Consider the following 16,521-nt stretch of genomic DNA (forward strand, 5'->3'; position numbering starts at 1 on the left):
GAATGGCTAGAATCTGGCAAGCAGACCAGCTGTTTGTAGGCTACTCGGGTCACAAGTTGGGACTACCCATAACAAAACAAACCATCTCCAGGTGGATTATGTTGGCCATCCTGGAATGTTATAGACTAGCAGGGAAAGAGCCACCCCAAAACCTCAGGGCTCATTCAACAAGGGGTATCGCAGCTTCTTCGGCTCTCCAGAGAGGGGTACCGGTCCGGGACATATGTGCGGCTGCCACATGGTCGTCCGCACATACATTCATAAAATTTTACAACCTGGATTCCTCCACTAGTCAAGAGACCAGATTTGGCAAAGCCGTATTACACTCGGTCCATCCCTAAAGGGATATATAACACTATCTCTCCCTCCTCCAATTACATACCACTGCTATGGGAGTCTATCAAAGATAAGGAATACGTTGGAGGACACAATCCCTTCGAAGAACAAGTTACTTTCTTACCTGGTAACGTTCTTTCGACGGGGATGTTCCTCCGACATATTCCTTATCGCCCCTCCCATCGATCCCCGCAGTGATAACTTCCCTTGTGGTTGCAGCTTTCGCTCCTTGAAGGTTACTAACCAATTCAGGCATGTCTTTCTTATACTACAAAACGGAACTGAGCAACGGACGCAGCACGTGTCTATTTATGGGCATAGTGACGTCGGCGCCGATACGATGGCCGTCGAGGGACATTGACTCGGCGGACGTCGACGCGCAGCGCCCTCTACAGAAAAAATTTCCGAGACCAGCAAGCTGGAAACGTATATCAAAGATGAGGAATACGTCGGAGGAACATCCCGTTGAAAGAACGTTACCAGGTAAGAAAGTAACTTGTTCTTCTCTTTGTATCCTTTATCAGCTAGCAAAGTCTGTAGTGTCACTGAGTCCTTCCTACACTCCTGTCGGGCTGCACACCAATAGATCAATAAACTGTATCACTGTGCTTGCAACCTGTAATTGTCTCAAATCCATTTGTAAGATGCTAGACCCCTCACAATACCCTTGGGGCATTCTGTGTTCGAACCTGGCTCCGCGATATGTAAACGCAATGAGATACCAGGAGTCTGGGTGTAGTGCGATGGAGAAAAATGCATTCTTCAAATCTTCCACAGTGAAATGGTGTTCCTTGGCTGGAATGCTGTAAACAATCGTTGAAAGATTTGGCACTAATGGATACTCTGCCTCAATAATATTAGGACAGTGTAAATCCTGTATAAAACGCCACGCCCCTCCCTTTGCTTTCTTGATTGGATAGATAGCCGTGTTGCATGATGATGTGCCTTCCTGTATTACGCCTTGCTGCCATAGGGTATGCAGTGTCTCATAAATGCCTTCATCTGCTTTTCGAGAAAGGGGGTTCTGTTTTACTCGTGGCAACAGTGCTCCTTTTAATTTGATGTGTACTGCCCTGCCCCTTTTTAGTATCCCTACTTCATTGTGTCCTGTTGTCCATAATCATTTTTGGCACCTTTTCCAAATCTTCCTGCACATATTTTGTATTTTTTACGTGTTCTGCGTCATCTGGGAAACTGCCCTTTCTTTTGTGTACTGGACAAGGTATGCTCAATTCAAAAACAACCTCTCCTTCATTGCCTTTTGTTGCGAACAACTCATTTACTCCTTTTAATGTCAGTGTGAGCTCAATACATATTGAACACCATTCCATGTTGTCTTCTTCAGAGACAACTATAATGTTCTTCCGTACCACTACTTCCTCTAGGTACAGCAGTGTGTGTGCCTGAACTAACAGAGGGGCGCCGTGGGCTGAACAAAAATGTGTTCAACAGTAGAAACACCCTTCCTCCAATTCCTGGTAACCAACCCAACACTACATGCACCTCCATATGTGTCGGCATCCCTCATCGCGCTGTGTGCATAGTATGCCTGAATTAATCCTGCCACTCTAGCTGGATACATTCCAGGTATGGAGCACACATCCCTTTCTCTGAAAAGAGATTGTGGTGTTCAGTTGGCTGAGTAAGTCCCTTACCAGTATGTTGATGGGAGTATCTTTCAAATACAATGATGGTGCTAAAAGATTTGTGTCCCTATTGTCAAGGGTAAATCTTTGGTTAGCAGAACTTTCATAATTGTCCTTGAAAAGCCTTGTGTGTTCAACCTTTTGTTGGATAATGGAAATCCTCCTTCCTTTATGCATGATCTGATTGCTCCAGTATCTATAAGAAAGGAAAATCCCCTCTATCCTATCTGAACTGCTACCGCCGGTTCCTCATCAGGGTTGTCAGTTACTGCTAGAACGGGACACTCTCATTCCCTGTGGGCACCCCTATTGGGAAAATGTATTGGCGGATGATGTAAATGGATTACCGTCCACCACTGTCACTCCCGTGTATTGGGGCACAGTGTTCTGTCCCAGTAGTGTTACCCCCTTCTTGTACTTGTCTGTGCTGGTGCCTGCAGTATGATAATGCACCTGAGGTTCCTGCCATCACCCTACCCTGCAATTGCACTTTTCCCTGGGTGGATGTACTGTATATGTAGCTGCTTCTGCAGTATCACCTGGATTTGTTGAGGGGCTGGTGTATAAGGTTGCTGTTGCCCTGCTTGTGCTATTCGTGGGTATGTCCGTGCAAAGTGACCAATTATTTCCAATGGACCATGCCACTGTACCTAATTTCCCTTCTCTGTGTGTAATATCCTCTCCCTCTTATATGATCCTATGTAACTGTTTGCTCCACCTGTCTGCCCAACCCTTGGCTGTTGCTGCAGGTTTATAAATGCAGGCTGTTGCAGCATTTGCGCTGTTACCCACTGCTGATTGGGCTGTACTTGAGTCTACTCTCCTGGTTTCATTACTGTTGCCACTTTCAGCTCCCCCTGCTGTGCCTGTGGAATGACAACTGGCCCTGTGAGCACTGCTCTTCCCATGTTTTGTTTTTAGCCAGTTTTTTCTGAACTAATGTTTCCAGCTTTTGTTGCATTGTCAGCTGCCTGCTTATCCTTCTCCTGCTTTCTTTTGCAATAATGTACGATTGTCGCCTCTATCTCAGGCCACCCTTTTGCCTCAATTCCCACTATCTACTATAGGGATCTCTGGACATCTGCACAGAGCCCTCTCACTAAGATGTGGTAAAACAAAGGTATGTTGTCATCCCAAGACTGTTTATTTTCCTGTGCCCATATTTCTTGTATGGACCATATATATTCTGCAGGGCCCTCATCAGGCTTCATTTTACTAGCCAATATTGAACCCATGGCTGAAGTATCTGGATGCAGCTCCCTTGGAGCCTTCCAGACCTGTGCTCAATAGTTGTTAAAGGGTGCTCCATTTTGTATTTTAGCGCTTAATTTTACCCCGGCGTATCCGGCCTGTTGCCATATTTTGTCACTTCTCACCCCAACCAACACTGCCAATAAACATTTTAGATCTCCTATGGCCAATGGGATTCCTGCTGTCTCTTACTCCAAAACATAATCCACTTGCTTGCCCCTGCCATTAATGAAGGTAAACTGTAAAGCAAATTGTCCATATCAATTGTCTGCAATGGTATGTAGTGAACCTCTTCCCTTGCTTTCTGCAAAAGGGGCATCTGAGTGCAAGCTGTTTATTACCACGTTGTGGTCTTGTCACGACTGCTATTCTATTTTTTTTTATTTTTTTCTACTCCAAAGCCTATTTTTTCCCCATCTCCCAATGATTCCGTTCCTCCTCGTCTCTCATTTCTTCTCCTTCCCCTGCTCCAATACGTCATATTTTGTGTCTAATTTGTCATCCCTGTAATCGCAGTCACCACTCTTCTCCCAATCTGATGCAGTGCGCACACTTTCTGCCGTGTCATCTTATTCATTGTCCAAGTCCTGTCCAGTTGCCTATTCTAAATGTTATGCTCCCTGCTGTACACCCTAGTTAGTCAACTGCCTTTCCTTGTTTTTTCTTTTCTCCATTTTCCCTGAACCCAGTCCAGTTGCTGCTGTGTGTTGGTGTTCTTTTTAATGTCGATTTTAAATATTTCTGCCTCTCCTTCTCATCCTTACTAATGGTACTGACTTCACCCTCCTCTCCTTTTGTGTTCCTTATCTTGAGAGACTGTTAGGCTTCGTATATCCTGCAGCTGGTTTTAGTAATGGGTATATCGTATATGGAGCGGGTGGCTCACTATTCGGCTCCTCCTCCCCCTTAGCATTACTTCCGTAAATCCTAAAATTTCTTGCCACTTTAAGCTTTGCACCTTTTGTAGGTAGCAAACACATATGAATACGTACTGTAGATTATTTCATCGACTGTTCCCTCTCCAGGCATTTCTTCATAACATTTCCCTATTGTCATGTACCCACTCAAAATGATAATTTATCTTGTCACGATATTATTGCAATTTTCTACACGTGATTAAGTGGTGCATCCATTCATTAGAACGTCATTATTCCACCTTAATCTCTGACACACCACTCTTGCCTCCCATCTTCCTCCTCTTCATAATTTAAACCCTCAGCTCCCAAACCTTAATCAATCCCACTCACTCAATTTTTAATTGTATTAGATTTTTTGTAAATATAATTTTGATTGGATTAACAGTAGCTGTCATAGCAACATAATACACATGTTAGTTTCACAGTGATGGTCATTAAGCATAATACACATAGGAAGCCAGACAGCGGCAAAACCAAATGTTTGTGTTAACATCAGTTTATTTTTCCCTACCCCACTCATCCTCAGGAAGCTTAACATTGCTGAGAAATGTCCACTGTTCAGTCATTCATACAACCCTTCCAATTTGAATGTTGGAAACCTTATCCACAATCTAAAGAAATCACTTGACCCTTTTATTAGCGTCCAAGCGGGGACTCCTCAAGAGGGCCATTGGGGAATTAGGGTGACTTCTCCCAGAAATCACTGTTCAGTGATAGTGTCCTCCTTTCAATGACTCCAAATATGTTGTGCAGTGTTCTATGAAGGGGAACCAGATCAGGTCTATTTGCGTACAGGATTCTTGTAAGACTGTGGTTAACATCTTGTTAATTGAATAAGCTTTCATGATCCATTCTTTTTTCGAGGGCAAGACTTTCGATTTCCACTTGATTGTTAGGCACTCTCTAGCTGCCAAATATAGATTTTGGGGCATGTGGGAGAGTAGTGTGTATGAGTCCTCATCTTCTAGTTTGATACTGTACAGGACTAATAATGGAGAGTGTGTTCTACTAATGCCTGCTTGGATCCACCTTAAAACATCCTTCCAATTTGTCTGCACTTTCACACATTTCCATCATTGCCAGTAGTCGCATATCTCTCTAGTTTCTCCAACAGTACAGGGAAGTACCGGGGAACATCCTTGATAGGCACGGGGAAGGTATAGTGCCACCTCATCAATAATATTGCATTGTGCATTTTATATTGCATGGATTTTGACGAGCTCCATACTGCTTTGTGTATGACCCTCAATGTGTCTGGATGATTTTGCAGTCCGATGTGAGGCGTGTCAGGTGGCCCTTAGTGAGGAGTGCGGTTACCAGTCATTTGGTCGACAACCAAATGGTCGAATGACCATTTGGTCGACACCAAATGGTCGAAATCCAAATGGTCGAATTTATTATTGGTTTTACATTTTTTTTTTTGGGGGGGGGGGTTGTCCCCCTCCAACCCCCCTTTTTTTATATTAATTTTTTTTAACCAAATAAAACGGGAAAAAATATATAAATAAATAAAAAAAAGAAAATTCGACCATTTGGTTTCGACCAAATGGTCATTCGATTTTTTTTTCTCAACCAAATGAGCGGACACCGAGGTGTGCATTATATAATTCAGCAATCAACCCCCTTGAACCTTGTTTTATAGCTAAAACCTGTTAAAATGTGAGCGATGTAGGGATTCTCCCCAGCGTGGGTCTCGTAGGATGCTTTTTAGTAGCAGGTAGAGTAAGGGACCTTTCGGTATACCTTGCAATGCTTCTTATAACTCTTCTTTAGAGAGGTCCCTTTTCTCCACATCTGTTTGGCTCTAACCACACCTCCATATAAATACTGGAAGCGGAGTACATCACTTAAAAAATTCTGTTTGGGGGCGATGCCAAATACAGCTATGGGGTGGGGGACGCCATTTTGTAACTCCTGTCGTAGAATTGGAGGGACGCCATAATGGCCATAATACGGCCAGGACTGGGTGTTCCCAGATTCAGCGGGGCATAGTAGCGGATGGAACTTGTAACCATTCCCCCAGAGTGACCAGTGAAAATAGTGTTTTCTAAGGAGACCCAATGCTTCTCAGTTTTTCCATAGGGGATCAGAGAATTCGTAGTTGGGAGGCTCTGTTATTTTCAGAAAGATCCGGGTATCCTGTGCCTCCTTTGTCTTTTGGTAGAATCAGTGTTGTATATGGTATTCTAGGTTGGGTGTTTTCCCACAGGAAGGACAATAAGGAGCGTTTGACCTCCACTAAATAAAGGTTCCGTGACCACTATCGGGAGAGAGTGAAAGAGAAATTGAAATCTTGGGAGAACATTCATTTTAATCGGTGAACCTCGCAGCCCAGGAGAGGGATAGCTTAGTCCATCTGTCCAGGTCCGCTTTAAAAGTGTTCCATAGGGGCACATAGTTTGCATTCGACAGTTCGGACAAGGTGGACATAATCTCTAGCCCCAGGTATCGAAAGGCTTTTGTTTGCAGTTGAAAACCCCATTTTCCTATGAGTTGAGATGGTAGGCTGACGCTGGGCTGGAGGGGCAGTGCAATTGTTTTCTTTAGGTTGGCTCGAAATCCTGAAAATGCTCCGTATTCCTCCATGGTTTTGGAAAGAGCGGGGATAGAGTATAGGTGGCGGGTGAGGTATGTCAGAATGTCATCTGCAAACATTGCGTGTTTATACTCCCAATCCCCCCCCCCCCACCACCCCTTATTATATCGTGTATGTGGGAGCTGGATCTTAATTTCTTTGCGGAGGTCTCAATAACTAAGGTATACAGTAAGGGGGAGAGTGGGCAGCCGTGTCCTGTGCCTCGAGTTAGGTCAAACGAGCTTGAGGGGATGCCATTGACTAAGACTTTAGCTGATGCATTGCGATACAGAGCTCACACCCCTATTCCAGAATATTGATGTTTGCTTTATCGAAGGCTGGCGTGTACCCATCCTGTCCTGGTGCGGAGTCTGCTTTGACGTGGGAAATGGCACTTTGAACCTCTTCGCTGAATAGCCTGATACCAAAGTTGTCTTGTGCTATTGAGGGCTGAGGTAGGTCAGATAGTCAGTCCACACTGTTCCCTGTTCATTCTTAATTTTGTATACCGCTCTATCTGTTCTTTGTTTATGTAGGCGATTAGCCAGCATGGTGTGGGTTTTATTTTTATGAGAAGGATGATGATTTAAATATCCCAATTGTGTCAAGGCCCTTCCCTTCCAGATGCTACTTGGCTCCTCTCGACGTACTTTGATTTGGTCGAAGATTAGGTCAGCCTCAACTGGATGCGTGCGGGGTTGTGTTTTGTTGCGCTATCCCAGTTTTTAGCTCTTCCTCCCTTCTCAACTTAATCCTTTTCCTAAGTGCCCATGCCGATATTAGGATTCCCCCTAGCTTTACCCGCTTCCCAGACTGTGCTCAGTGTTAAGTCACCTGTATCATTCGTGCTGATAGTCTTTTATTGCTTCTATGAGTGTTCTCTACAGAGGTAGTCGTTGCATATCCATCTTCGTTCTGTGCAATGAGGGCCCAAATCTAAGTCCAGCTTGCAGAGGTCATTGTCTTACCACGCCACGATTTCTATGGTTGCATTGATTAATGAGTACTCGCTCTCCGCCCCCACCAGCAAGTAGTCGATTTGCGAATGTGTGATTGGGAGGGAGGGGGGGATGAGAGAATAAAAGGTGTAAGCTTTGTACCCTGGGTGTGTCGTCCGCCATTAATCTATCAAGTGATGTTCCCACAGTTGGCTCAGATAATCGCCCTCCTTGAAGACTGATGGGTGGGCATCTTGTCTCATCGAATCCCAGTCACAGTTGGGGTCTGCCACTAGATGGAAGGATTCAAATGTTATGCCCTCAGATGGTGTCATGTTGAGCTGTTTGTTGGTGCTGAATCGCCCCGCCAAGGAGAATCAGTTGAAGGTTAATGGTCAATTTGTGTTTAAGGTGTGGCTGAACTGGTGGTGTAAAGGTTTGCGATCGTGGAATTATGCTATTCGTCCCTTGTGATGAGGCAGAGTCCGGCATGTTCCTACGATACTTTTTTACTTCTAGGAAAAAAGAAGGGCCATGCTACAGGGTCCCCTCTACAGGCAGTTCTTCTAAACGATTGAGATATCAAAATCTTTACGGCAAAAAAATGTATGAAACTTAATAACAAAAACTTAGATTCTCTCAACTTTTTGAAAGTACTATGGCAATATTTTCTAAAGTCACATTTTAAACATCTATGCAAGTTCTCCTAGGCGGCAAAAACTGCCCTTTGCATCAAGGCAGCGGCTCACCAGTACTGTTGCGTTCCCCCTAGTTTACGAAACAAAGTGAACTGGAGGGGTAGTATGTCGTTGTGTTGAGTCACTTGAATTTCCATTCTCCGGGAGCTCAGCCTCTCCTAGGGGACATGGGGAAAGTTCTTTTGCCGCGGCCCTTTGGGTCTTCTGGTTGGATCCTCGTTAGGATTTGTCGCGTCTACTTGCAGGTGTTCCGGGGCTCTTCTGGCTTCGTCCTCTGAAGTTAGTCTGTAACTTTCCCCCTCATGCTCGAAATTCAAAGAGAAGGGGTGTCCCCATAAATAACGTATCTGCTTTTCTTGTAGCCAAGCTGTTAGGGGGCGGTAGCCCCTTCTCGTGTTCGTGCGGCATAGAGATCTTGAAAGAGCTTCACACTGGACCCCGCAAAGTCTATGGGCTCCTTTTCTCTTACTCTCTGTAATGTCTTGCCTTTGCCTGTAGTAATGGCACTTAACAAGGACCGACCTAGGTCCTGTCAGGGTCCGCCCACCCCCCAGCGCTGTGGACTCTATTTCCAGGTTAGAGGGCGTTGTTGTCGAATAGGGACGCCACCAGTGCTTTTACTGTTTTCTAGACCAACTGGCGTTTCACCTTGGTTCTTACTCTGGCCCATAATGCAAATGTTTGTTCTTTGTTCCCGCTTTTCTAAATTGTCCAGTTTTAGTTCTATGTCATGTTCCTTTTGTTCAAAATCTTGATCTAGCCTCCTAGTTCATTGCTGTTACGTCACTGGACTGTTGGTTTTCGACCGCTTCCATCCGATCTTCGACTTTGGCCATTCTTGTTTGTAAGTCTGAGACCGTTTCTGCATGGACCAGGGGGGAAAAAAGTGCAGCCGGTTGATTCACAGCTCACACCTGCATCGCTCTATATTACGGCAACCTAGTCGCAATCCCCTACCCCCACGTCTATCAGCCATCTGCCCCCAGGGGGGCCCCTAACCTGGAGGCCCCATCCTTTGGGGGGCCTGCTCACTTATTCCTGGTGGCCCCCCACCCCCAATTGGATGGGGGGCCACCTCATGTACGCCTGCCTGGGGGCATAAACCTGACCCCAGGGAGGGCTGCAAGGGGTGCCCCCCCTTTCCACTTGGTGTGGGAGGGGGGGGCCACCGCCCTTTCAGTGGTAGCGGGGGGGGGAGAGCTGCTTACTGTAAGCAGCCCCCACCTCCACCCCCTCACATTCAAAGACATCCCTGGTGGTTTAGTGGGTATTGCTGCCCCCGGATCGAGCGCCCTGCGCCCCAACCCTTGAGCAGCCATGCTGTCACAAAGGGTGTCGTTGGAAAGGGGAGCAGCTCCCATTTCCAACGACGCCTCCCTCGATCTCCGGCTTGAAATACAGCCAGAGATCTAGGGGGAGAAAGGTGAACACTCACCTTTTATTTCATTGCAGCAGCCCAAAATGGTTGCTGCAGTGAAAATTACTTTCAAGTCGGTTTGCTTTACGCACGCTGACGTGAGACTGAAGGTAATCCAGCCCCCTGGCAGTGAGGGGGACCACCCCTCACATAACCCGGGGGTTGGATTCGTTTTGAGCGATCCATGGGATCGCTCAAAACAGGGTGCCAAAAAGGACGAGCTATCTCATCCTTGGCACTATGAAAGTAATTCCAAGGACGAGATAGCTCATCCTTGGCACTAAAGGAGTTAATTCCTGAAATAGTCTTTGGGAACAGTTAGCAGTATTTGTTCCGGGGTCCATTACTTTTTCCTGTCCTTCAACTGCTGCCACCTGTCATTTCCTTTAGAGCAGATTGGGGGTTTCTCCCTTGATTGAAGTTATATTATATTATATTATTCCTTCCCTGGGAGCTTCATTGTCAGGGTCCCAGCCAAGACAAAAGTCTGTTCAACCCCGTAATTATCAGGGGGTTGTCAGTATCTGCTGTTAGAGAGCCCTCCTTCTAGTGCCACACCTCCAAGCAGAAAAACGTTTTTTCAACTTGCCGCTCCAGCCACAGTAGTTTTAACCTTTAATTTCTGATGTTAGATCGAGAATTAAAGCAAGCCGGTTGCATAAAATAACCCATGTTATATAGTCTGACCATCAACAAACCCCTTCATTTTTCTAAGGACTGGCAGGCTTTCATTCACCAGTGTACTGTTCCAAAACACAGGCCTTCCTTCTTAAATTCAACTTTTCATCTCCAGCAGATTCACACACTGCCTTGCAGCTATAGTTTTATTCTTGAAATGCTGGAGTTGGTCTGCAGCACAGATACGTTGAAACAGACATGGATCAGCTAGATTGTCTCTCTGTACAGCTGAGTTTTGGCTGCTTTTGCAAAGAAAATGACTGTTTCCCGTGTAAGTAAAAGTAAAGTTCCTGGTTGTTTTTTATTTTTTTTTAGTTGGTTTGACTGGGCTTGTCAAGTCAGAATCATGCCTGGTTTTTCTGAGGCACAATGAGACACACAGGGCTTGGTAGGGCGTATTAAAGGAATGGTTCGCCCAAAAGTTTGTATTGCCCAAAAAGATGGGCAATAACAAAACAAATATCCTTGCACTTCACTTTTTTTTAAGTGCCTATGTAAAATTTTGAGCAATTCAAGCTCAAAAATTGGAAAAGCAAGCACATGGGCGCATCCATTTTGTGAAATGGATGTCTGCCTGTGCTAGCTTTTGTCCGCCTGTGCTAGCTTTTGTTTTTGCGGCACTAATGAAGGAAAAGCCAGCAAGCTGTAGTAAACAAAAGCTACCACTGGGTGGCTTTTCCTTCATTGGTGCCGTGACTCGGAGGACGCGGCCGGAGACTACAGGCAGAAAAGCTGCAGCTGAATCTCGGTAAGTGCTATTTTTTTTTTTTGAAATGAGCACTAGCTGTGGTTTTTTTCTAAGTTTTTCGGGCTGGAGGAGCCCGGAAAACTTAGAAATAAAACCGCAGCTTTAAAAACGTATTTGTTTGCGGTTGCTTTTGAAGCGACCGCAAACATAAATACAACGTTATTGTGTTTGAAAACGCTGCAGTTTTTCTTTATAAGTTTCTCAGGCTCCTCTGAGCCTGAGAAACTTAGAAAGTAAAACCGCAGCGTTTTCAAACACAACCACGTTGTTTCTGCCTAAATCTGCTTTCCCATTTGGGGCTCTCGGGCTCCCCACGGGGCTCCTCCAGCCTGGAAAACTTAGAAAAAAAACACAGCTAGTGCTTATTTTAAAAAACAAAAATAAATAGCACTTACCGAGATGCAGCTGCAGCTTTTCTGCCTGTAGTCTCCGGTCCGCGTCCCGGGAACCAATGAAGGAAAAGCCACCCAGTGGTTGGTAGCTTTTGTTTACGGCAGCTGGCTGGCTTTTCCTTCATTAGTGCCGCAAAAGCCAGCACAGGCGGGCATCCATTTCACAAAATGAATGCGCCTATGTGCTTGCTTTTCCAATTTTTGCGCTTGAATTGCTCAAAATTTTACATAGGAACTTAAACAAAAAAAAGTGCGATTATATTTGTTTTATTATTGCCCATCTTTTTGGGCAATAAAATTTTGGGCGAACCATTCCTTTAATCACAGTGGCTTTAATTTATGTCGGAACAAACTGACAATCTCCTTCAATGTGCACCCTTTGTTCCATCCTGCCCGTTGTGTACTTGGCAGGACAGTGCAGCCATTTTTGTTGTGGTTGTAAAACGCAGTTTTGAGCCATGGCGCTCACAAGAGCCAGCGCAGCCATTTGGCTGTTTCTGCGCAAATGCAGCTTGGTGATGTGGGGAAATGCTGTTGAGTGGGTCAATATATCCCACAGTTTGGAGGTGGCACAAAACATTAACCCTTTGGTTGGGGGGAGTCTGGGTGGACCCCAAACCCCTACCCCACTATTAAAGGTTTTCCTTTATCATGGAAGTCCCTCCCTGGACCCTGTGGTCCCTGTTAAGATAAATGTGTACATTTTATTTTACTTATACACAGCTAGGGGCCTGCACTATTCTACAACGCTGATGAAATAAAAAAAGTTCACAGAGCAGTTCTTTAGCCATTCAGTGGAACACCTCACTGGAAACTTGAACAGACTACAAAACAATTTAAAAGAAAAACCTGACTCTGGCTCACCCAAAGCCTGCCATGTCACATCCCTCGATTACCTCTCCCATGCCCCTTCTTAACATACTCTTCATCCCTTTTTAATAAATGACTCCTGCTCTCCCCCTTAGCACTTTTACATTTCATCCACTCTGTGCCCTGCTCCAGTTCCTACCATCCATGCACCCTGCATTATTTAAGTTGTCCAATGTATGTACAGCTTTAATAGTAGTCTTTTCCTACCAGGCATGGAACAATTGTGTACTTAACTTGAATACTGTAACTTAACTCGTCATCTTCCTGCATGATTGTGGTCATCTGCTCTCTTCCTTATTTTGCCTTTTCCTGCAACAGTTCCTCTTTCCCTGCGCTTTGAAGCTTCTTGATGGGCCCTAAGGTGCTTAATAAAATAAATAATGTATGTAGCTGGAACATCTCTGCAGTATCTAGACTTTGCTGGTCTCTATGGATTGTAATAAGTACATTTAGTCTTTAAACCAGCTTTGTAAATTTTCTGGCAAAAACCTCATTTATGCTTGCTAGTTAGTATTTTCTATCCTAGTGTGCTATACAATGCTAGACATGTCCATGCACCTGCAAGGTAGACCCTGTCAGGCCTGCCAGTGTCGTCTTTGTATTTGTAGATTCTCTTGCGTCTAGATGCTAGGCCAGCCCATGGTGCAGGCCAAGCTAAAAATGCTCTGAACATTCTTTGGCCTTTTGAAGCCATAGAATGTGTACCTCGGGCCTTCAAAAACACTGCTTTCCTTCCTCTAGAATCAGTCCCAGAAGCTCAACCACTAATAGTTGCTGAGTCACGGGAGTATAGCTCTGGGGCAACATGCTCGTCTTGGAAGCAAGACGATACGGATCACCACTGGTTCGACCCCCGGGTCCGCGCTTAGAAACCTCTGGGTATTAAGCACGTTATAAAGGACATAGCATTCAGGTTGGGGGGCGCTCCCCTTTGTCATTTTGATTGTTCTGGATATGGGTTTTTACTATTACTCTACTGCATAGTGCTTTTCAACTGAATGTACCTTTTTTTTGGTTCCTCCATTTGATGCACAAATGTTCCTTGTTCACCTCTGCAACTTCTAATGATAGTGCTTAGTCCATCTTTCCAAGAATCAATATGAAGAGGAATTTTGTGTAGTTTTCTTTTTTAAACTTAACTTGTTTATCCGTCGTTTTCCTCTTACAGGTGCTCCATGAGCTCAGATGATGGGTCCAAGCTATATGATGTCTGCCCCCACGTCAGTGATTCCGTAAGTGCAAATAGTGTGCTGCTCTGTGTTCAAACAGTGGCCATAACCAGATGCTTGTTCAGTCTTTACTCTATCGGGGGCTATTTCAATGCATTCCCTGTTTGATAATTAGAACTAAGGCAATGGTTTCCCTGTTTCTAGATGCTCCCAATTTACTAGTTTATATTTTGTGCTGGGAATGTTTGGCCATGCCTGCAGTAGGTTAGCCATTGCAATTAAGCCACCATGTTTTTGCATGCTTTTTCCGTCCAACTCGAAGGTATTTTGTATTGCTTTTGGAATTTTCACTCAATTAAAACTTGCGGGTTAGGAGGTATAGCACAGTGTTATTTTGTTCAATGTTTGTAGGTCAACTTCTGAAAACTTAAAAAGGTGGCAGTTCTTAATTCCTTAATTCTTTCCTAGGGTCTCTTCTTCGATGACTCGTATGGCTTCTATCCTGGGCAAGTGCTCATTGGTCCCTCAAAAGTGTTCTCTGGTGTTCAGTGGTTGTCTGGAGTGAAGCCTGTTTTAAGCACCAAGAGCAAGTTCCGGGTAGTTGTGGAAGAGGTGAGATCACCAACTTTGTCACAGTGTAAATATCATATTTATAGTATGTTCTTGTTGTATGGCGTTTGGTGGCTGTTGAAAGTGTCTGTGCACTTCTCCTTTTGTAAAAGTGAATCTGATTCTCTTTTGTATGAGTACATCGGGTTGCCTTGGTCTGTAGTCCTGTATGAGTGGTCTGGGAATGGTGGCAGTGCTTCCAATTTTTTCACCCTTAGCCGATCTTGCTGGTTCCCTTGTGCATCACATGTGATGCGATTGAGAAATGATATACTGCTCAAAACCTCTAAGAAAAATAAGACCCCTGGTATCCAATATAAATTGCAAAAACCCTGGCTAGTGCCACCATCCGATCTAGGATGTATTACTGTAACGCCCGGTTGGCGGAGACTTCAAAGAAAGATCTGCAAGCTCTGCAAACAATGCAAAATGATGCGGTCCGTGTCATAAAGTAAGTACCATGAGGACAACTGATCTCTGAACATCGAACAGCACTCGATTGGCTGCCAATCAGTGCCAGAATTCTGTTCAAGACCATTGTCTGTTCATTAAATAACTTCTGGCTCTGCCCCGACTACTTTTTTTTAAAAAAAAGAGAATAAATGTCCATTTGCCAAATCGAAAGCTGAGATCTATTAATATGATGCTAGTAACTTGCTCTCTCCCCAAGAAAATGGAAAATCCTTCTTTTGCGTGGAATGCTCGTCCACTTGACCTGCGTCTTGAAAGCAACCTTTTATCTTTTTGAAAGTCTGAAAACCCACTTTTTCAAATAAACATTGGATAATCTTGCTCGTAGTCCTTTTTGTTTCTGTCCTGCATATACATGTGACCTATGCCCTGATGCTTGTCGAATTACCAGCGTGTGATAAAATATAGTATGGGTCAATTTAAAGGCTCATATGGGTGGGGGGTAACTGCTTACTTAGGATTAATTGAGCTTGGATGAGATGCAGCATCTCTTTTTCCTGTGGTAAGTGTATTACTATAAAATAGTTGACACTTGAAATGGTTGGAAATTATTTTGCTCCAATGTATCCAATACAGCTCTAAGGAACTCAATTATTTGGGCATATTGTCCTGCAAATAAATTGTAACCTAAATATTACTTTGACTGTATGAGAAATGTAATGAATGTTTCCCATTTGCATTTAAGTGGGAGATGAGGTTGTGCAGGGGGAGTCCATACAGACCATAATAGCAGATCTTGATGTGTTGGACACAGAAGCTTTATGTAAAGCTTTCCGCTTTGAGCTTTTTCTCAAATTTTATGTTCCCGCACCCTATGATTGGTGTCCTAATTAATGTTTGTCCATATTGATGGCTTTTTCTGTTAGATGACTATAAACCATTTGTCTCCTCAAAGGAATGGCTTCCAAGGAGCACCTCCAAGCTGCCGCTGTGAAAGAAATCTGTTTAAAGCACCGTTAACTCTGGGATATCTTTTCAACAAAATATTGCTCGGTTCTTTGATATTTCCTGTATACAATAAGCTGTGACTTATTACCATTCTTCTTATTACCATTCTGTAAACTAACTTTGATAATGATCCCTGCCTATCAAGTAGAGTGTAGCTAAGCTTCTAGCACTATGCATTTTTAGATTCCAGCTTAACGTGCAGTGGTGATCCCGGCAGAAGGGCAGGTTTCAACTTTGTGCTTTGGTTAAATTGTTATTTTGAGTTTAACTAAGTTTTAACATTTTTCAAATGCTGGACCTTTGTTGGGTATCAGTGTTTTTGTACAAAGTGGATGTTGGGGCAGCACACGGTCAGATGGCAATATTATACATCTGCTTTTGTAACCTTCCGGAATAGTGTGGAATCTGGAACACTCTTAAAGTTAAATCTTTTTATTATTTAGTTTAACGGTTTATCACATACATTCTTCCTAAATATTTTCAAGGTAGCTTCCTATATATGTTAGTAAAATCTCACTCCCTAAATATCCATTGTGTAGCATATACTGAAATAAATGAGCAGGGAATTTGATGGGGCCTACAATATGTAAGCCGTGTTGGAAGAACGTCCAGATAACATTTGGTTTGGACAGTCATTCTGCATTTGGAGACTGTTTCCTTGTAGTAGTATATTTGGATCGGTTAAAGCCAAAGCAAGGCTCAGATTTGGCAATGCTGGATTCCTTAACTGGTGGACGTGCACAGCTGTGACTTCTTGAGGCTGGGCAGAGGATGTTACTGGAGGCAGAGCTCGACTTTCAATCGAGTGGCATTCGTGCCATTGAAGAGCTAGCATAGCGCAGATTTGTCAGATTCCAG

General features: G+C 44.1%; 1 protein-coding gene across 1 annotated transcript in view; it reads left to right on the plus strand.

The window, feature by feature from the left end:
- Nucleotides 1–16,521, plus strand: part of UBE2O (ubiquitin conjugating enzyme E2 O) — a 1,359,828-nt gene that overhangs the window by 514,008 nt on the left and 829,299 nt on the right. Inside the window, exons 5-6 of the mRNA XM_069654680.1 lie at nt 13,635–13,698; nt 14,104–14,247. Of these exons, the coding sequence (XP_069510781.1) occupies nt 13,635–13,698; nt 14,104–14,247 (208 nt within the window). The remainder of the gene's footprint in view (nt 1–13,634; nt 13,699–14,103; nt 14,248–16,521) is intronic.

The sequence above is a fragment of the Ambystoma mexicanum genome, chromosome 3q (assembly GCF_040938575.1).
Source record: "Ambystoma mexicanum isolate Mex_15411 chromosome 3q, UKY_AmexF1_1, whole genome shotgun sequence".
Taxonomy (NCBI): domain Eukaryota; kingdom Metazoa; phylum Chordata; class Amphibia; order Caudata; family Ambystomatidae; genus Ambystoma; species Ambystoma mexicanum.